We start from the raw sequence: 22,889 nt of genomic DNA on the forward strand, positions 1-22,889 counted from the left end.
GTAAGCACTAGCCTTTCTTGGTAATTGCTGCAATATAGCCTGTTCAAAACTTGAGTGACGGTTTAAACCAGTCCTTATGTGTTTTTTATTTTTATTTATTCTGTTGAGCCAATTTAAGTTACAACTGTAATGTTGCATTTGCCTCAATAGGAGATCCTGCTCGTATTTTCCCTATAAATAATGGCTTGACTTATTTTCGATATTACCCTAACGATGTTTACAAACTTTCGTGAAGGTGTGGTGTGACTATTAGCCTATTATACAGCATGCGTATGATATGAATGCAGTGCACGCCGGCGCTCCAACTGACTCCGAAAGTTCAACTTGAGGTGAGGAAGAACGTGTCAGGCCTACCAAAGTTACTCCTATAATCTAACAATATAATGCCTATTTTTATAAAAACGCACAAAGTAGGCCTCCCGAGTGGCGCAGCGGACTAAGGCGCTGCATCGCAGTGCTTGAGGCATCACACCTGGGATCGGGTTCGATCCCAGGCTGCGTCACAGCCGGCCGTGACCGGGATAAGGTTCGGCCGTAGGGGAGTTGCAGCGCTGGGACAAGTCTGTAACTACCAATTCTCAATATCACGAAATTGGGGAGAAAAAGGGGGGTAAAAGTACATATGTTAAAATATTAATAGGCCTATTGGAGAGTGGAGGCCTACGGTGCTCAACTCTCCGACAGCTGAACCGAGACGGACAATTGCTTTAGGAAAGTGAAAACCAATAAAATAATAGGCTATAAAGTTTTGCATATGCTACACACCGAAACACAACGAATGTAGTATTAGTAATTTGTTATATTCTTAGGGATATGTAAATGTGGCTCATATGGCCAATAACTCTTGTTTAATGATGGTGCTGGCTGCCTGGGTGGATGCCGTAACAGGTTGCACACCCAATGCAAATGGATGACCGGTACATTTCTCAAATCGAGATCTTGGGACTTGAGATGGCTCTTCATGTTTGTGCAGTTAGATTTGTGAAGAAGTGCATGTTAAGTGTCAAATGAAAACATCTGCAGTTCTATCTGCATAAACCCATTTGAACTTGGCACTACAAGGTTCTATCTGCAAACCAATCACGAACCTGAACAAATAGACGGACCAATCAGAACACATCTTTGCCATCTCTCTAAGTACGGTTAAAACCTCTTAGGGCCATCAGGAAATGGAAATGCGCAACGCAAAATGCTAATAGTACTCGATAAAACTCAAACTTTCATTAAAACACACATGCAGGGTACTGAATTAAAGCTACACTCGTTGTGAATCTAGCCAACATGTCAGATTTTTAAAATGCTTTTCGGCGAAAGCATGAGAAGCTATTATCTGATAGCATACAACCCCCCGAAATACCTGAAGGGGACGTAAACAAAATAATTAGCGTAGCCGGCACTACACAAAACGCAGAAATAAAATATAAAACATTCATTACCTTTGACGAGCATCTTTGTTGGCACTCCTATATGTCCCATAAACATCACAATTGGGTCTTTTTTTCGATTAAATCCGTCCATGTATACCCAAAATGTCCATTTATATAGCCCGTCTGATCCAGGAAAAAACTGCTTTCCAAAACGCAACGTCATTTTTTTTAATTAAAAAAGTTGCCTATAAACTTTGACAAAACACTTCAAACTACTTTTGTAACCCAACTTTAGGTATTTGTAAACGTTAATAATCGATCAAATTGATCACGGGGCGATCTGTATTCAATAGCAACTACTCTTGAAATCATGGTCCATATTCTCTCTTCCATAAACTTCCTCCTGTGTACTGGATGACAGGAAGTGCCTATTTCTCATTTCACCAAGGATTAATTTCAACCCAATTGCCAGTACTGGCGACATCGTGTGGAAGCTGTAGGAACTGTAAACTGGCCGCTATCTATTTTCCCTTGCCATAGACAATTCAGAGACTGGCGGATGGATACTTTTTTTTTTTTTTTTGTGACCAGGTTTTTCTTGGGATTTTGCCTGCTATTCACGTTCTGTTATAGACACAGACATTTAACCAGTTTTAGAAACTTCAGAGTGTTTTCTATCCACACATACTAATCATATGCATATACTATATTCCTGGCATGAGTAGCAGGACGTTGAAATGTTGCGCGATTTTTAACAAAATGTTGAAAAAAGTCACCCGATCTTTAACAGGTTTTAAGACTAGTCTAGCCAGAAATAATGGCTCGCAAGCTAAAAAACAAGACTGTCAGAAATCTTAAAGTAAATGATCACATTGTTGTTCAGTGACGACAGGTATTTGTCGGAAGATAATTTCTTAATGTATTTGATGATGGGTTCGGACAATCTTGGTAAAACCGTTCTATCATTCATGCATTCAAATAGCTACAGTTTTCTGTATAATTCAGAAGTGTCAGATAGAATTGCTAAACCTAGATTGACATTTCATTGCCATGAAGTTTAATGTGGGTACTTTGGGTACCTTTAAGGTGAGGACCTTGATGGGTTATTAAATAAGAATTCACTACAGAATTGTTGAGATCTGGGATGTGAACATTTAGAGGTTCAATATCTCAGAACTACAGTATGCTTCAGATACAGCCTTAAGAGTCCTAAGGTCACAAAATGTCTGATTAATGAAAATCTTCAAATGAAAATCACCTGTCCGGTGCCAAATGTTTCTAAGAGAAACTCTGGTGTAACTGTATGTGTGTGTGTGTATGTACAGTGGGGCAAAAAAGTATTTAGTCAGCTACCAATTGTGCAAGTTCTCCCACTTAAAAAGATGAGAGGCCTGTAATTTTCATCATATGTACACTTCAACTGTGACAGACAAAATCAGAAAAAAAAATCCAGAAAATCACATTGTAGGATTTTTTATTTATTTATTTGCAAATTATTGTGGAAAATAAGTATTTGGTCAATAACAAAAGTTTCTCAATACTTTGTTATATACCCTTTGTTGGCAATGACAAGAGGTCAAAAGTTTCTGTAAGTCTTCACAAGGTTTTCACACACTGATGCTGGTATTTTGGCCCATTCCTCCATGCAAATCTGCTCTAGAGAAGTGATGTTTTGGAGCTGGGCAACACGGACTTTCAACTCCCTCCAAAGATTTTCTATGGGGTTGAGATCTGGTGACTGGCTAGGCCACTCCAGGACCTTGAAATGCTTCTTACGAAGCCACTCCTTCGTTGCACGGGCGGTGTGTTTGGGATCATTGTCATGCTGAAAGACCCAGCCATGTTTCATCTTCAATGCCCTTGCTGATGGAAGGAGGTTTTCACTCAAAATCTTACGATACATGGCCCCATTCATTCTTTCCTTTACACGGATCAGTCGCCCTGGTCCCTTGCAGAAAAACAGCCCCAAAGCATGATGTTTCCACCCCCATGCTTCACAGTAGGTATGGTGTTCTTTGGATGCAACTCAGCATTCTTTGTCCTCCAAACACGACGAGTTGAGTTTTTACCAAAAAGTTATATTTTGGTTTCATCTGACCATATGACATTCTCCCAATCTTCTTCTGGATCATCCAAATGCTCTCTAGCAAACTTCAGACGTGCCTGGACATGTACTGGCTTAAGCAGGGGGACACGTCTGGCACTGCAGGATTTGAGTCCCTGGCGGCTTAGTGTGTTACTGATGGTAGGCTTTGTTACTTTGGTCCCAGCTCTCTGCAGGTCATTCACTAGGTCCCCCCGTGTGGTTCTGGTATTTTTGCTCACAGTTCTTGTGATCATTTTGACCCCACTGGGTGAGATCTTGCGTGAAGCCCCAGATCGAGGGAGATTATCAGGGTTCTTGTATGTCTTCCTTTTCCTAATAATTGCTCCCACAGTTGATTTCTTCAAACCAAGCTGCTTAGCTATTGCAGATTCAGTCTTCCCAGCCTGGTGCAGGTCTACAATTGTGTTTCTGGTGTCCTTTGACAGCTCTTTGGTCTTGGCCATAGTGGAGTTTGGAGTGTGACTGTTTGAGGTTGTGGACAGGTGTCTTTTATACTGATAACAAGTTCAAACAGGTGCCATTAATACAGGTAACGAATGGAGGACAGAGGAGCCGAAATCTTGCTTGTTTGTAGGTGACCAAATACTTATTTTCCACCATAATTTGCAAATAATCTCATTAAAAATCCTACAATGTGATTTTCTGGATTTTTTTTCTCATTTTGTCTGTCATAGTTGAAGTGTACCTGTGATGAAAATTACAGGCCTCTCATCTTTTTAAGTGGGAGAACTTGCACAATTGGTGGCTGACTAAATACTATTTTGCCCCACTGTATATGTGTGTGTATGTATGTGTGTGTGTGTGTGTGTGTGTGTGTGTGTGTGTGTGTGTGTGTGTGTGTGTGTGTGTTTGCTGGGAATTAAGGATGTTTTATTGCCCCGTCATGCATACTCACACGGCTGATTATGCTGTGGGACTGGTTGCGAGGCAGACGCGTCACTGGACACACACGCTGTCACACACACACTCTCTCTATCTCTCTCTCTCTCTCTCTCTCTCTCAGGAAGTTCTGCTTGTTTCAGACAGACAAGAGGAAGTCTCCCCTCTAAAAGATTCATGGGCGTGCTTCAATTATGTATCCCCTTTCAAATTGTCCTGTTTAGACAACGTAAATTATTCATTCCTTCGTTGGTTCCCAGATTGATGGTTCTCTGTGCTGCCTGTGACAGAGGGAGTGATAAACCAGCATCTACACCACTGTTGATTTACAATCTACTATCCCCCATACTATCAAGCAATGTCAATCTACAATCCTCCATTGGTCAGCTTCTCATTCTGTGCAAGAAAGAAATAGCCTATTCCAAACAGACAGACAGTTGTTGGAGGATAGATCCCAAATCCGTGCAATCCATATGAATAGGCTACATTAAAAAAAATGAAAATAAAGTGTCGATAAACTATTATTTCTTCACATTAAACAACATGTCCGAATGTTCGTTCCATAATGCAATTAGGCACTGTACATACCAGACGTTTTATGTGACAGAAATTAAAATAGCAGTTTGAAATGTAGAAAGAGGGGAGATAAAGATGCAACAACTGGCATGGGTTGATAATGACTAGGATAGGGCCTTTGGCTACTGGACTATGAAATAAAGCTGATGTGAAAACCAATAGAACAATTGCATATGGAAGTCTTTATAAAATAATTGCCTCCACGTTTCTATGGTGGGATTTTGGCTACTTTGAAGCAAGGTAAGAAATGCCTCATAACATAAAGTTTTACTTCAAGGTTTCAAAAAATTAAGGACGTGTTTTTAAAATGCCTACTGCCTCCAGCTCATTGCAAAGCGGTGTGTGAAGTGCTAAGTCTGCCTACCGTTGCCTATGCACTTGAATGACGAATGGGAAGTAGTCATCAATAACAAGCTGAGAAAAAAAAAGTTATTATTTTTAATCGTGGCCATCAAAGCGGTTTTAAAATCTGATTGCATATAGAATTGTTGCGCAATGATTGGGCTTATAAAATCATGTTTCACTCCAGCAGCACACAGGAGCAGAAAGCGCTGGGCCAGTTAGTCCAGACGATAACCTTACCTCTGGCTCTATACTTCCTGTAATAAGTCTGGCATGTAACTAGAGACAACTTTTTGACCCCTGGGCCGGCCGGCCGGCCAGACAGGGAGAGAGAGAAAAGCAGGGCTAGTCTGTGTGTAGGAGTCTATGTCGAAGCACCAGGTGTGTGTGTGTGCGCGCATGGGAGGGGTGGGGGTGGGAATAGACACACTGAAAACAGGGCTGGGACTTAAGGTACTGAGCCACAATAAGGTGAGGGGGTTTGAGTGCTCTCCCCTTCAAAGCTTATCTGCCTTGGGGCACTCTTGGGGAAAAAAAAGTCCTCACCCTCCTCACCCCTCTTACAGTCCCTCAACCTCCCAAAGACTAGCCTCTACAAAAGACAAAAGAGGGCTTAGAGGGGCAAAAGCACCCTGTCCTACTGGCTGTTCTCTTTAATAACCCCCCACCCCCACCCCAATAAAAGTGTGTGTGAGCTAGAGAGTGTGTGTGCGCGCCATAACTCACCAGCTGAACGTAGGCCACTTTATAATCTGGTCTCTTCACTTTCTGGTTGAGGTGGTTTCTCTTCTTATTCGTACCTGTGAGATGAAGCGAGAGAGAAAACGAGAGAGAAAGCGAGAGAGACAGAGCGAGAGAGCGCTGAGGTTGGTAAAAAGTATCAACCAAGTAGAATCGAGGAGATAGTTCCCTACTTAAGCTAATTGTTGTCTTTTGTAATGGCAAAACATGCCAACGACTAGAGGTTTGGCTAAAGTAGAAATGTAGAAGGTGCCTGTGTGGTTGTAAAATAGAGCAGACCCTGGTCCTGTTGACTGAGGAATGCAGGTGAACCTCTTACTTCCCCAGTTGGTGGTAATGACCTCATGCCTATCAGAGAGAGAAAAACAACCACAACCAAAAGAGAGGGACTGTTGCTGTAGATTAGAGTAAGCTTCATCTAATATGGAAGGATGTTGCATCTTGCTGTTGATGACGCAGTGCGTCAATGTTTAAACTGTAGGCCTATAAACTATTAGCAGAACTATGGAAGAGTATTTCGTTTTTTTTAGTAGGATCGCCAATTAAGTGGCTACTGTTCCTGGGGCCCAAACAGGAAACAAAAACACAACAAATAAAATATATAAAACACTACATAATACAACGTAAAAAAACAATACAAAATACATAAAAATGTCTCTCTTCGTAGTCCCCGTCATGCCGTAAGGTGTTCTTTAAAAAAAGAAAATGCTAGCTTGAGTTACCTGGGGTGGCAGAGTTCCATGTAGTCATGGCTCTATTTAATAGTGTGTGTTTCCCAGCCTCTGTTCTGGGACCTGGGGACTTTGAAGACACCTCTGGCTACATGTCTGGCATGGTGCCGATGAGGGTCCGAACTGTGAGCCAACTGACAGACATTTCAGTACCTTTAACCCATCAGCACCTTCGCACAAAGACCAATAGTCATGCAGTCAGTCTCTCCTCAGCTTTGACCCAGGAGAGACTGACATGCATACCACTGACATTTGTCCTCCGTGTACATCTAAATGCAGCACTGTTCTGGGCCAACTGCAATTTTCCTATGTCCTTTGGCGCACATGACCACACATCTGGGCAGTAGTCCAGAAGTGACAAAACTAGGGCCTGTAGGACCTGGCTGGTTGATTTACATGTCATGAACGCAGAGCAACGCCCTACCACGGACAGACCACTTACCATTTTAGCAACCATTGAATCTTTATGTTTTGACTATGACAGCTTGCTATCTAGGGTTAGTCTACACTTACTCAATTGCCACATTATTCAGTAATAGATCTAGATGAAGTTTAGGGTTGAGTTAGTGATTTGTCCTAAAAACAATGTTTTTAGTTTGAGATATTTATCACCAGCCTATTGCAATTTACAATTCTAAAACTGACTGGAGCTCTAAGTTAAGGATGTTAGAAGAAGTGTACCTATTAAACCCACCAAAATGTCTGGACATTTCAAACATATACTGCCATAATTTCTGTAAGAAACATGGAGAGAAAATTTAAGATTACTTTCTCATGTGAAGTATTATGACATTACATAAAACATTGTTTTATAAGATACACAAATATTTGATAAAATGTGTAAAGTCCAAACTGGGCTTCATGGGTACCGAATGCACCATTTAAGCCCATGGGTGTTCTAAATATGCCCACCTCGTAAATCATTTCTAAACTTAAAAAAAACTTGCAAATTTACATTTCTGATGTAAAATGTGATTCTATTAATCTAAAGTTATAAACTGATCATGACTATTCATCATCAAAGTATCACTGATAACGGGGGGGGTCCAATCGTATCCACAGAGTGAACTTAGGTGTTTGTTCTTGCCAACCATTACACACCAGATTCAACTAGAGACTTCAATCAAGACATGATTAGATGAATCAGGTGTGTTATTGCTTGGTTAAAAACAACAAAAAAAACTCACCAACACTGGCCCTAAGTGGGATGAGAAGCCATTTACAAAGACCATAAAACACAACTTTCAATGACTTATCTGAAGCTGATTCACAATTGCTGTACTGCTATTCTTGTTAATTAGTTCAACAATGCCCCCACCCAAACAATGCCCCCACCACGTCCAATAGTCATATTCTTGTCCTTCATTTGTTTGCATTTTTGTCACCTACTTGTAGGTCTTCTGTTCCAGATATCACTGAACCCTGATCTTATTCTTCTCTCTCTGCATCAACGACTAGTTGTCAACTCCAAGACGTTTGGAGTGGGTACAGAGGTTTCTAATTGTTGCTAATCTGGGTAAAGGCACCATGGCTAGACGAATAAAATGCACAACTGTAATTTGTGTGTGTTTTAATCTAATTATGAACAAATTAACAATGTATGCTCATGTTAATTGAATAGTAGCCTACCCTTTAAGTCCTCCGGAGATAAAAATGTCAAATTAACAACAACAAAAATATATATACATACAGTGCCTTGCGAAAGTATTCGGCCCCCTTGAACTTTGCGACCTTTTGCCACATTTCAGGCTTCAAACATAAAGATATAAAACTGTATTTTTTTGTGAAGAATCAACAAGTGGGACACAATCATGAAGTGGAACGACATTTATTGGATATTTCAAACTTTTTTAACAAATCAAAAACTGAAAAATTGGGCGTGCAAAATTATTCAGCCCCTTTACTTTCAGTGCAGCAAACTCTCTCCAGAAGTTCAGTGAGGATCTCTGAATGATCCAATGTTGACCTAAATGACTAATGATGATAAATACAATCCACCTGTGTGTAATCAAGTCTCTGTATAAATGCACCTGCACTGTGATAGTCTCAGAGGTCCGTTAAAAGCGCAGAGAGCATCATGAAGAACAAGGAACACACCAGGCAGGTCCGAGATACTGTTGTGAAGAAGTTTAAAGACGGATTTGGATACAAAAAGATTTCCCAAGCTTTAAACATCCCAAGGAGCACTGTGCAAGCGATAATATTGAAATGGAAGGAGTATCAGACCACTGCAAATCTACCAAGACCTGGCCGTCCCTCTAAACTTTCAGCTCATACAAGGAGAAGACTGATCAGAGATGCAGCCAAGAGGCCCATGATCACTCTGGGTGAACTGCAGAGATCTACAGCTGAGGTGGGAGACTCTGTCCATAGGACAACAATCAGTCGTAAATTGCACAAATCTGGCCTTTATGGAAGAGTGGCAAGAAGAAAGCCATTTCTTAAAGATATCCATAAAAAGTGTTGTTTAAAGTTTGCCACAAGCCACCTGGGAGACACACCAAACATGTGGAAGAAGGTGCTCTGGTCAGATGAAACCAAAATGGAACTTTTTGGAAACAATGCAAAATGTTATGTTTGGCGTAAAAGCAACACAGCTCATCACCCTGAACACACCATCCCCACTGTCAAACATGGTGGTGGCAGCATCATGGTTTGGGCCTGCTTTTCTTCAGCAGGGACAGGGAAGATGGTTCAAATTGATGGGAAGATGGATGGAGCCAAATACAGGACCATTCTGGAAGAAAACCTGATGGAGTCTGCAAAAGACCTGAGACTGGGACGGAGATTTGTCTTCCAACAAGACAATGATCCAAAACATAAAGCAAAATCTACAAGTCAAAGTCCAGACCTGAATCAAATCGAGAATCTGTGGAAAGAACTGAAAACTGCTGTTCACAAATGCTCTCCATCCAACCTCACTGAGCTCGAGCTGTTTTGCAAGGAGGAATGGGAAAAAATGTCAGTCTCTCGATGTGCAAAACTGATAGAGACATACCCCAAGCGACTTACAGCTGTAATCGCAGCAAAAGGTGGCGCTACAAAGTATTAACTTAAGGGGGCTGAATAATTTTGCACGCCAAATTTTTTAGTTTTTGGTTTGTTAAAAAAGTTTGAAATATCCAATAAATGTCGTTCCACTTCATGATTGTGTCCCACTTGTTGTTGATTCTTCACAAAAAAATACAGTTTTATATCTTTATGTTTGAAGCCTGAAATGTGGCAAAAGGTCGCAAAGTTCAAGGGGGCCGAATACTTTCGCAAGGCACTGTATATATTTAAAACAATGCAAGGTTAACTTAACACTCTGACGTTTCCAAAACTGCAAAGATATTGTCTGTGAGTGCCACAGACTGATGTTACAGGCGAAACTCAGATAAAAATCCAACCAGGAAGTGCCGCAGTTTTTGAAACCGCCTCATGTCAATGACTCCTTATATGGCTGTGAATGAGCTACGAATGAGCTTACGTTTTCCACGTATTCCCCAAGGTGTCTACAGCATTGTGACGTCTTTTTAGGCATTTCCATTGAAGAATGGCTGTAAGGGACCATATATAGCATGTGTTCACATGGTGTCTCCCGCAGAAAATCTTGCGTAAAATACTGAGTTAGCCATTTTTCCAATCGCTTCTTATGAGAAACCAATTGCCTCGACGGATATATTATCGAATATATATGTTAAAAACACCTTGAGGATGGATCCTAAACAACGTTTGCCGTGTTTCTGTCGATACTATTGAGCAAATTTTGAAAAAAGTTTGGCGTTATAGTTGTAGCATTTTCCGGTCAATTTCTCAGCCATGAAGAAATGGGTGCTATTTCACCTACAAAAATAATATTTTTGGAAAAAAGAAACATTTGCTATCTAACTGGGAGTCTCCCGAGTGAAAGCATCTGAAGTTCTTCAAAGGTAAATTATTTAATTTGGTTGCTTTTCTTATTTTCGTGAAAATGTTGCCTGCTGCCAGCAGAGCCTAGCATAGCATTATGCCATGATAAACTTACACAAATGCTTGTCTAGCGTTGGCTGTAACGCATATTTTGAAAATCTGAGATGACAGTGTAGTTAACGAAAGGCTAAGCTTGTGTTTGCATATATTTATTTCATTTGCGATTTTCATGAATAGGAAAAGTTTCTAGGGGTATTTATGTCCGCTGCGTTATGCTAATGCATTTGAGGCTATGATTACGCTCCCGGATACGGGATTGCTCGTCGCAAGAGGTTAACAGTCAAATAAGACAATGCATTAAAAAAAATAAGCTGTGAATGCCTAAAATCTATTATCTTGGTGTAGTTAACCAAGTTATTACTACTGTGTGACTGAAATGAAGGCACAACTGCTAGCATGGACACCCCATATTCCAATTGTCAAGAAATAGTAAATAATGCCAATGAAATATGCTATCATGTGCATATATCAGTACATTCATCTCTTCATTTTACATAGAGTATGATCACTTATCTGAAAAGGTACATAAAATATGATTCTCAGCATCGCCACAACTTTTTTTGCCGCTTTGAAATTGAAAAACTCATGAAACATCTGACTAATGGATAACAACCAGATGAATTGGTTGAAACATTAAAACAGCAGAATTTTTTTCTTTCTTTGGATCAAAAGATTGAAGTGGGCCTAATAGGTACATTTACCCTGTCTTTTACTGTCATAGCTGAAGTGTATACGATTGAGTCGTCAGCGTACATAGACACGCAGGCTTTATGAAAATAAACAGCCCAAGTAGGCTGCCCTGCGGGACACCACACTCAACTGGATTTGCATTAGAGAGGCTTTTATTAAAGAGAACCCTCTGTGTTCTATTAGATAGGTAACTCTCAATCCATAATAAGGCAGATGATGTAAATCCACAACACCTACATTTTTCAGCAATAGGTTATGATCAATGATAGCAAAAGCTGCACTGAAATCTAACAAAACAGCTCTCACAAAATTCTTATCAATAAAAGCTGACCAAAGCAAATTCCCATGTTCTCACAAACACAAAAGAACAACTAAACATCCCAACAAGCCATTTGTGGGCTTTTGCACATTTAGAACTCCTGTTTAAACATTAGCCTGATCTTCCAGCCAACAGGCAACTGATAACTTCCGTTACCATGGGAACAATTTATGACATGAAAAACGAGGGAAACATTCCGCTGCAGTGAGTCATTTGTGTGTGTATCTGTGTGTGTAATGATCACCAGCCAGGCAGCCCACAGCTCAAGAAAAGCCCTTACCGGGGTCGTAAAACACCCCCATCACAAACCCCTACCTATGTGGAGGCCCCCCGTGTGGGTGTGAAAGACAGGTGAGAGTAAGTGTAGGGGGGGACCTTCGCCCCCAACTCAGAGTAAGGTGATTAGGTAGGCTAAGTCCCCATGATGGTGTTGTTTGTCATACCCCAAGTTGCACCACTACATTCACCCCATCCTAACACACAAAGGCGCATGCATGCACACACAAACTATTTTTTTGAAGGGTGATTGTGGTTTGGCAGCCGACTACCACGTTACAAATCCCAAAGCCGGAGGGGTAGCCATGGCAACGCCTTCCAAAATACCCGAGCCCGTCTGCCGCCCAGGGAGAGAGAGAAGAAAGGGGTCATTTGCGTCCCTCTCTCTCTCGTTCCCCTCTTTAGGCTGCCAATGGCATGGAACCCCTGACGCAGGCAGGGATACCTTCTCTGACGCACCTCGGGATCGCCTGGGCCCCCCTCGCCAGCTCAGTTATTTTTTCTTTCCTTCTCTCGCTCTCCCCTTTCTTTCCCCCCCTTGCCTTTAACGCAGCTCTCGTAAAGAGAGGTCTAATGGGTTCTTTTCCATATTACGTAGGCTTGGCGTCTCGCTGTCTCCCTCTGCCGCTCTCTCTCTCTGGGGTTCTCTCTCTCTCCGTCTTTCTCTGCCCCAAAGAGAGATGGGGCTCCTCTTGGCCCTCCAAGCCCAGCAGCACGCCTTCCTTCGCTGGCCCTCCCTGCATCACCACAATCACTCCGGTCTCCAGGCCTCTCTTTCTGCTGCTCTCACTTTTTCTCTCTCCCTTTTTCTCTCTCCCTCCCTCCCTCCAGCCAGGAGCTAGCAAATTCGTAGCCCCGTAAAAGAGCCTCTAAACAGCCCAAGCTAACCCTAACTGTTTCCTCCCCCATGAAATGCCAAGAGAATCATTTAGTCAAATCATATAACCCCTCTCTGTGGCTTTGTGATCATCTAAACTTTAAAAGAAGGGGAGAATGGGAGAGAGGGATGGATGGAGCGAGGGGTAAGGTTGTGTAACCCTGCTTGGCCCACTTTTAGGCCCTTGAGAAAAGTGTGTGTGTGTGTGTGTGTGTGTGTGTGTGTGTGTGTGTGTGTGTGTACGCGCGCGTGATTGTGTTACGCCTTCGAGCAGGAGGACGAGTGCAGGGGCACCTTGGGACAGCTGTAGGCCGGAGTGCTACAGCAGCAGATTCTGTGATAAGCAGCTGTGGTGGAAAGTCCAGCCAGGCACGCTAACCGCAATCACCGCTAACTGCTAAACAACTCCTGCTTATCAATGGATACTCGATAGCTAAACATGCTAACGACCGCAAAAACACTTTTGTCACTGCTCGTCAATGGATAAAAAGATTACCTAAATAGCTAACAACAAAAAAAATATTTTCCTCACTGCAATAGGTTAATATGCTAACAACCTAAAACCCGCTCTTCTTAACAAATAAAAATAATACCTCTATAGCTAACTGCTAAGAACACTCCTCTCACTGTTAATGAATTAATAAATGGGGTTAGCAAAACGTGCTACCCACTGCAAAACATACCATTTTACAAATGATCAAAGTTATTATCCCCAAGGTGAAAATGGTCTTGGATTGTGCTCAAAATAAACTTGTCATTCTTTTTATTTTTTTAAACTTCGGTCAGAGAGCTTTGTTTTGTGTTATCCGCAATGATGTGATGTGTGGTTTAAATGGTCATAAAAATGCACAAAATAAATCTACCAACCAATCATTTAAATACGTATTTTCCCTAAATTGACATATGGTATGTTTAATGGTACTCACAGTATTGTATCCTTGTGCGGACAGCTCCCACTGGAACGTTGTAAATCTTCTCCAGGTAGTTCCTCACATCACATTTGGTCATTCTGTCCACAAGTCATGAACAGGCAAAGAGAGAGGAGCCCGAGGGGGAGAGAAAATAAATCAACAGTGTTAGTATATGGAAGATAACGCCCAGGTGAAGTGGCCTACTTCTACAGACCAAACATCAGTTTCACAACAAGTAGAGCGATATGGTCCACAGATGTAGGACAGACTTCTTTTTTGACATATAGCTTAGGCCTACACAAAGCAAACTCTTAATGTAGACCTGGGTATTCTTCCTTAGGGTACATTAAGGAAAAACAAACAGTCCCGTTTTCTTCGATTTTGTGCCTACTGAACAAGACCCATAAGGAACTACTGGCCCCACTCATTTACATTACAATGCTAACAGTCTCACATGATAGAAACCTGGGTGTTTATGACGTTGCATAGGCTAGTTTGAATACACTACATTAAGCCACCATTTCACCAGTAGTGGTCCAAACAAAGTGGAAACACAATGGTCCTTAGAGTGCAGTGCAGTCAGTGTTCGCCAAAACCCCAGCTTCTTATTTTTTACTTTAGTTTATTCAGTAAATATTTTCTTCACTCTTTCATGAACTGAAATGATTGATTAAGGGCTTGTAAGTAAGCATTTCACTGTAAGGTTGTTGTACTCGGCGCATGTGACAAATACAATTGTATTTATCTCCAAATCAACATGGATCTCTTTCAGGGAGGGGAAGACATAGGGACTGAAACGTCTTCGGGCTAGAATAGCAGAGCAGTCCGAGTCAAGGGACAATGGCAATTCAGAAAAAGAAAAAAAAAAAAAGTGTGAACAAACACATTTAGGATAATTTATTTATGGGGACCCAGAACAGTCTCCTTCGAGATGCAACACACAGATGCGCCTCCGTTTCCATTCCTCCTTCCCCTAATCCCTCCATCCTGTGTGTGTGCCAGAGGTTAGTGAAGCAGAGTAGAGTGGAATTAGGAGAGGAGAGAAAGAGAAGCGAGGCAGAGAAAGAGGGGTTAGAGAAGGAGAGAGAGAAAGAGTGGGTTAGAGAGTGGGAGAGAGGGCACTTGAGAAGACGAGGGAGAGAAAGTGTGTGATTGTGTGATCGAGAGGATTTCCTAGAAAGCGGAGGGAGAGAAAGTGTGTGAGTGGAGAGGGGGGGGGGGGGGGTTGGGGAATAGAGTCCTCTCAGGGTCATTAGAGTGAGAACACTGATCCTGATTAAAGAGAGGAACATTCTCTTAATCCCTGCTGTCACACACTCCAATTATCCTCCTGCCACACACGCACACACTCACCCACTCAGAGCGGCAAGGAATTTCACTCAAGCAACAGCGCCCCCTCTGATAGACAAGATAAAACAACAAACTCATACGAGTGCAGCGATAAAGGTAGACGATAGAAAGAGTCAACACTCCACAAACCAAACTGACAAAAGGGTGCAGTGACTCAGAGCTCAAGCCTACTGCTCAAGTAATGCAGTCCTCACGACAACATCGCCGGAGACTCCAGGAAGAAGGAGCCGTAACCTCACACCTTTCTTCACCACTCCCAGGAAAGAACAAATACCTGTCTTAAGGCAGCTGTCAAGGCTGAATGCATCATCACCTCAGATGCTGCTATATTTATACACAAACACACGGCATTCCCCCACAGTAACACTATCCCACGGATGACGGAAGCTTTCCACCCAGGCAAAAGAGAAGGGCATCAGATAACGTCGGGGATGGTCGGAGTATGTGGAGCAGGTTGGAGACGTCGGGGACATTGGCATGCCAGGCTTTTTATGGATCAAAAAAGGGCTGAGGAGGTGGGTTTGGCAAAAGGGGAGTGGCAGGGGCATGGCAATGGCCGCGGTGGGCCCGGCAGCACGGCTGAATATTAGAGACTATTTTAGAGGCCCTCATCTTGGTGGTGTAAAGACATTTTTGCATGTTTAAGCCCATTTACTGCAATTCTACAAATTTCTCCATGGAGCTGAGAGAAAATGTTGCCATTTGAAAGCAAATTCTCTCAGATTCTACATACTCTGCCATGGAGCTGAAAGCAGTTTTAAAGCTAATTTCCTGCAATTCTAGGCACTGTTTGGACTTAGGCGTCCCAAAAAAATGCTTAGGCTGCCCGCCCAAGGATTTTTTTAAATCCCTGTGTTAGGCCTCGGGGGGATTAAAAAAGTTGTATTATTTCGTATTGTTTTGGCCATAAATCTGATATTAAAGTTGAGTCAACGGGAAATGGAGGCGAGTGTAATCGATGCAGCTTCCTGTGAGAGAACAGAAGGGAACATTGTGAACTTTGGGTCTTTGTCTCATGGTCTTTGTTTCCTACTAGAGTAACATATTTTGGTGGATAGATAACAGTTCAGCTATATCAAATATGGCAGTGGAATTTTGCTCTGCCCTGAGTACCTCTGAAATACCCCCTCATGTGCATTTCATCGGTAGGCCTATGATCTCATGAGTCTTCAAGTACCCCCTGTGGAAAGGCCTAGTACCCCTGGTTGGGAACCACTGAGTTAGGGGATTAGTCTTAGATGGGGAGGTAGGGATGCAAAACTCCTGGTAATTTCCCAAACTTTTCAGAAAATGTTCAGAGACTTTAGTTTGGAGAAATGTGAATGTGAGATGGAGGTCACGTGTTGCCTACACATGAAATTCAGCAATTACATTTATATAAGCAAGTTGTTTTCTATTGGATACTTTATTTTTAGTAAATATGGTAAGCTGCTGGCATTGTGATGACTGGTCTAATTTATGAACGAAGCCAGAGAGTGGATATGTCCATTTCATACAACTACACCTAGAAGTCCAGCATCCCGGAGTCGCCTCTTCACTGTTGACACTGTTGACATTGGTGTTTTGCGGGTACTATTTAATGAAGCTGCCAGTTGAGGACTTGTGAGGTGTCCGTTTCTCAAACTAGACACTCTAATGTACTTGTCTTCTTGCACAGTTGTGCACTGGGGCCTCCCACTCCTCCTTCTATTCTGGTTAGAGTCAGTTTGCACTGTTCTGTGAAGGGAGTATTACACAGCATTGTACGAGATCGTCAGTTTCTTGGCAATTTCTCACATTGTATAGCCTTCATTTCTCAGAACAAGAATAGACTGATGAGTTTCTGAAGAAAGGTCTTTGTTTCTGGCCATTTTGAGCCTGTAAATCGAACCAACAAATGCTGATGCTCCAGATACTCAACTAGTCTAAAGGCCAGTTTTATTGCTTCTTTAATCAACGCGACACTTTTCAGCTGTGCTAACATAAATTGCAAAAGGGGTTTCTAATGATCAAATAGCCTTTTAAAATGATAAACTTGGATTAGCTAACACAACGTGCCATTGGAACACAGGAGTGATGGTTGCTGATAATGTGCCTCTGTACGCCTATGTAGACACTCCAATAGACATCAGCAGATTCTAGCTACAATAGTAATTTACAACATTAATGTCTACACTGTATTTCTAACAATTTTTATGTTATTTTAAAAGGGACAGAAAATGTGCTGTTCTTTAAAAAACAAGGATATTTCTAAGTGACCCCAAACTTTTGAACGGTAGTGTACATATTACCTCAAATACCCCTGCACATTGATTATGTACCGGTACTTCCTGTACATAGGCTCTTTTTTTGTTTACCATATCCTTTTTATATTTAGCTTGTGAAAGGCTACCCGAAACGTTTGACCAAAGTTATACAATTTAACAGACAATGCTACGAAATACTAATTGAGTGTATGTAAAAACTTCTGCTCCACTGGGAATGTAATGAAAGAAATAAAAGGTTAAATAAATCACTCTATTATTCAGACATTTCACATTCTTAAAATAAAAGTGGTGATCCTAACTGACCTTAAACAGGGACATCCTACTAGGACTAAATGTCAGGAATTGTGAAAACTGAGTATAAATGTATTTGGCTAAGGTGTATGTAAACTTCCGACTTCAACTGTATATAATTGGTCCACGGTAACGGCCTTTATCCTGTCAGGGAACGGGATTCCGCTAGCAGAACCCCTCGCCAACAGCCAGTGAAATTGCAGGGCGCCAAATTCAAACATAAATCAAATAATTCAAATACAAGTATTAGGCACCATTTTAAAGATAAACTTCTCGTTAATCCAACCACAGTGTCCGATTTCAAAAAGGCTTTACAGCGAAAGCAAACCAAATGATTATGTTAGGTCACCACCAAGTCACAGGAAAACACAGCTATTTTTTCCAGCAAGAGAGGAGTCAAAAATCTGAAAAATAGATAAAATTAAATCACTAACCTTTGATGATCTTCATCAAATGACACTCATAGGACTTCATGTTACACAATACATGTGTGTTTTGTTCGATAAAGTGTATATTTATATCCAAAAATCTCATTTTACATTGGCGTGTTATGTTCAGTAGTTCCAAAACATGCAGTGATTTTGCAGAGAGCCACGTCAATTTACAGAAATACTCATAATAAACATTGATTAAAGATACAACTATTATTCATGGAACTTTAGATAAACTTCTCCTTAATGCAACCGCTGTGTCAGATTTTTAACAACTTCACGGAAAAAGCATATCATGCAATAATCTGAGTATGGCACTCAGAGACCAAAACAGCCAAGCAACTATCCGCCATGTTGTGCAGTCAACATTACTCAGAAATAGCATTATAAATATTCCCATACCTTTGATGATCTTCATCAGAATGCACTCCCAGGAATCCCAGTTCCACAATAAATGTTTGATTTGTTCGCTAAAGTTTATCATTTATGACCAAATAACTCCTTTTGTTAGGGCGTTTGGTAAACAAATCCAAACACGCGTGCAAGTCCAGCCGAAAGGTCGGACGAAAAGTAAAAAAAGTTATATTACAGGTCGTAGAAACATGTCAAACGATGTATAGAATCAATCTTTAGGATATTTTTAACATAAATCTTCAATAATGTTCCAACCGGAGAATTCCTTTGTAGAAAAGCAATGGAACGCGAGGAAACTCTCACATGACCACGTGTCACGAGCTCGTAGCAATCTGCCAGACATCTGGCTCAATCCCCTCTCATTCAGCCCCCCTTCACAGTAGAAGGTTCAAAAGACTGTTGACATCTAGTGGAATTCTTAGGAGGTGCAAAATGACCCCACCGACACTGTATATTGGAATGGCAATGTTGATAAACTACAAACCTCAGATTTCCGACTTCCTGGTTGGATTTTTCTTAGGTTTTCGCCTACCATATGATTTCTGTTATACTCACAGACATCATTCAAACAGTTTTAGAAACTGTTTGAAGTGTTTTCTGTCCAATACTACTAATAATATGCATATATTAGCATCTGGGACTGAGTAGCAGGCAGTTTACTCTGGGCACGCTTTTCATCCAAGTGAAAATGCTGCCCCCTAGCCCAAACAGGTTATTTCACTCTCAGAAAACAGGAAGGCCTTGGTCGGAAATCAAAGGATACCGGTTAAGGTATTAAACCCTAAACTACATCCCTCAAGTACTTCTACTGTACACCTTTTCTTTCTGTCTCCATCTATCTAGTTATCCATCTCTCTCTCTTGTTTTCTACTGGTTACTACTGTGGGGATGTTTTTAAGCGGCAGGGACTGGGAGATAAGTCAGGATCTAGGCAAAGATGAACAGAGCACAGTACAGAGAGATCTTTGATGAAAACCTGCTCCAGAACGCTCAGGACCTCAGACTGGGGCGAAGGTTCACCTTCCAACAGGACAACGACCATAAAGCACACAGCCAAGACAAGACTGGCTGCGGGAGCATCGCTCCCCATCGAACGTGACAGAACTTGAGAGGATCTGCAGAGAAGAATGGGAGAAACTCCCCAAATACAGGTGTGCCAAGCTTGGAGCATCATTCGCAACAAGACTCAATACTGTAATCGCTACCAAAGGTGCTTCAACAAAGTACTGTTTAAAGGGACTGAATTAGACGTCAACCAATTATGATTTTTCAACGCCGATACCGATGCCGATTATTGGAGGACCCAAAAGGCCGAAAGTGTTCAATTCAGTATTGTTGTAAATGTCATTATTACAAATAAACAAATGTATTAAATAATATATATTTAAAAAAATAATTTAAGAAAAATCCGCTTTTTTTTGGTCCTCCAATAAATCGATATCAGCATTGAACAATCATAATCGATCGCCCTCTAGTCTGAATACTTTCCGAAGGCACTGTACATTGTATAATTTACTAATGGTCCTTAACTAGCCCCATAGGGATATTGAATATCAAACCAAATTGAACACGGGCATTACAATCAGGTCAAGTGCAGCTGAGATCTGAATGATCTTGGGTGCTGCAAGATGTGGGCATGTGGGTCGGATTAAAATAAACCCAACCCAAGGAAAACTGTTACGGTATCACTTCATTCCGCGATACCATTTTTCTATCATCTCGCAAATCTTCGTTTTGGACAAGACGGACATTGTGACTAAAATTATCTTATTTACACTTTGTAGTGAATTTTGACACGAATAAATGTGTAGGCCATTTTCAAAATGAGAAGTTGCTTCATAGGAGAAGTTTCTTTTTAAAAGGGGCAGTTGAACATTTGTCTCACTAAGTGAATCAAATATCTGAGGGTACATTGTGCTTGACTAAGCATGGATCACCCCAAAAACCTTTTATTCATGAACTTTGTCATTATTTATCATTAAAACACTATTACTCAAAATACTTTAATTGTGCTCAAAAATGTATTTTTGTAAATGTGCTCCTTGTTCCCTGCACACACACACACACACACACACAGTCTTAACCGTGACCAACACAATAAACAGGGCACAACTCAAAAACATGAAATACCAAGAGACTAACGGAGGGTTTGTACAGAGGGAAGACATGAAACCTGAGATGAGGAGAGAAAGTTAACAGTTGATAGATGACATTAGGGATGTCCTGCTTGAGGAGAAAGGCAGCAGTTCACACTTCATGCTATTATATAAAAGGTAAGAGGGTAACAAGGTCTCCACACACACACACACACACAGAGAGATGTGGAAAACTCAACAGTTTAAAATATTATGCTGAGTCATCATTTAGGAGGATACATGAAACAGCGAAGGCGAGGCACGAAATGATTTGTAGTGACATTTCCTACAGAGAAAACTGCAAATAAGCTATGAGAGAAGTCATGAAGTCTGCAGACAAGATGAAAAGCAGTGGCACTACAAAACCTTTTTTGGGAGCGCAAAGCAGCCAATTGAGGTGGATTTAATGAAGAGGTCCACCTGCATTATCTCTAGTTTAATATATATAAACTACTACGCTCAATCGTTTAACTTTCAGTTTTTGTCACTACATTACTACATCATTTAGCTATTTGATTTAGAATTTTAGGACCCTTTTAGGTATCAAAAAATATTTTTGAATTATTATTTGATAAAAATATTGATTTTGCCCATTACTACTAAAGCCCATAGAAACGCATGAAAAACACATAAATGGTAAATGGCAAAAAGGACAGTCCAAAAATAAGTGTCTGTCCTAAATCTAGGAGATTACACATTATCGTCGTGTTCGTCCCATTAGTATGTAGCCAAAACGGTTCGGACGCTACCAAACAGAAGTTGGCACATTAACATTACTGAGTTCAGACGAGTTTCCTGACACTTGTGGGGGTCGTAGAGAAAAACGGAGAACACCATTGTGTGTGAGAGTCTCCTCATTTCATAGACTGGTCATAATAGTTTCTAGGCCAAACCGTTCGGTTGCTACAAATGTTTTTGTGAGAATACAGTTTTTTCGGGATGTCTCATGGTCTGACAAACACTGCTCTAGCTCTGCCACCTTTCACCGCAGATGCGGAAGTCGCGGATTGAGGATTTCGGTGCAATGAGACCGTTCAAATGCAAAAAAATAAAAATAAATTCTAGCTTAAACTGACAGATTTTGATAGGGATTGTTATGTAATTTAGATTGATGCACAGGTAGTTCTATTAAGATTAAATACCATAAACTAAATGTGATTTCTGTCTTTCTGAGAGACTCTGGATGGTGGAACCAAAGAGATGAAGCAGAGCATGTAACCATGGCAACCTCCTGGCAAAACAACAACACTGTTATTTTGTTCAACAGGTAGAATACATGATCCCAAGTTCACAGAATTAATCGTAAAGATCCTATAAAATTACTAGAGGAGCTATGTCATAAACCCTCAAAGTTCCAGAATTAGGTGAATATGGCAGCCATATTGGTCAGGGAGAAACCAGTGTAATTGGCATGAATGGCAGTGCAGGCATATTCCGATCAGAAATTGTGCAGTAAAATTGTCAACTTAAAATATTGTCATAATTATGAATACAGTTTATACAGGTTTTATACCGATGTTATGTATAAACCTCTAAAATAGTGAATATGTAAACTGACCACAAATGTTAAAAATGTTGCGTTCGTGGAAATGCTATGATCACATACAATATCAGTACAACTTGTCTAAGTCCTTTCATCAACTGATTTCAGCCAGTGTATGGCTGTGGATTGACTGCATTGTTCGAATGGAATTCTGGCATATTGGCAGTTAATTTGAAACATTTATGGAATAATTCCTCTAAAACTGTCTGGCTGGCTAGCTAACAGACATACAGTGCAGCTACATACTTCAAATTCCTTATTTTACACAATATCTTATCACAGCACTGGCAAACCATAGTTGACCAACTCCCTGACCAAAATTGCTGACCTTTATCCTACCATAAGAAGGTTCATGTCCATTATAGTATTCTAATTCCTAATTATACGGAACACATACTGTATTGTCTATGTTGTGAGCAACAGACATTTATCTCAATCCCCCCACCCCACCCCAAAGAAACTCTCATATTGAACTGCACAAGACAAGAGTCCACTAAGTGTGTGTGTGTGTGTGTGTGTGTGTGTGTGTGTGTGTGTGTGTATATCCTGAAATCTGAAGCCAGTCACTGTTGTCTTACACAATAATGTGTATGCAAACCTAGAAACCCAACGATGGCGCTGGAGAAAAAGGAAGAGATACTTCAAGACCACAAAATGACTCAACGAACACTCAAAATGACAAGAGAAACCAAACGACCTCAGCACTAAGGAA

The 22,889-nt window shown here is 41.0% G+C and overlaps 1 protein-coding gene across 1 annotated transcript in view; it reads right to left on the minus strand.

Annotated features, from left to right (window-relative positions):
- The window catches only part of mrpl23 (mitochondrial ribosomal protein L23), a 126,752-nt gene that overhangs the window by 72,378 nt on the left and 31,485 nt on the right, over positions 1-22,889 (minus strand). Inside the window, exons 3-4 of the mRNA XM_021564139.3 lie at positions 13,783-13,865; positions 5,998-6,071 (exon numbers count right to left, since the gene is read on the minus strand). Of these exons, the coding sequence (XP_021419814.1) occupies positions 5,998-6,071; positions 13,783-13,865 (157 nt within the window). The remainder of the gene's footprint in view (positions 1-5,997; positions 6,072-13,782; positions 13,866-22,889) is intronic.

This window comes from Oncorhynchus mykiss, chromosome 2 (assembly GCF_057628025.1).
Source record: "Oncorhynchus mykiss isolate SJ-2025 chromosome 2, ASM5762802v1, whole genome shotgun sequence".
NCBI lineage: Eukaryota > Metazoa > Chordata > Actinopteri > Salmoniformes > Salmonidae > Oncorhynchus > Oncorhynchus mykiss.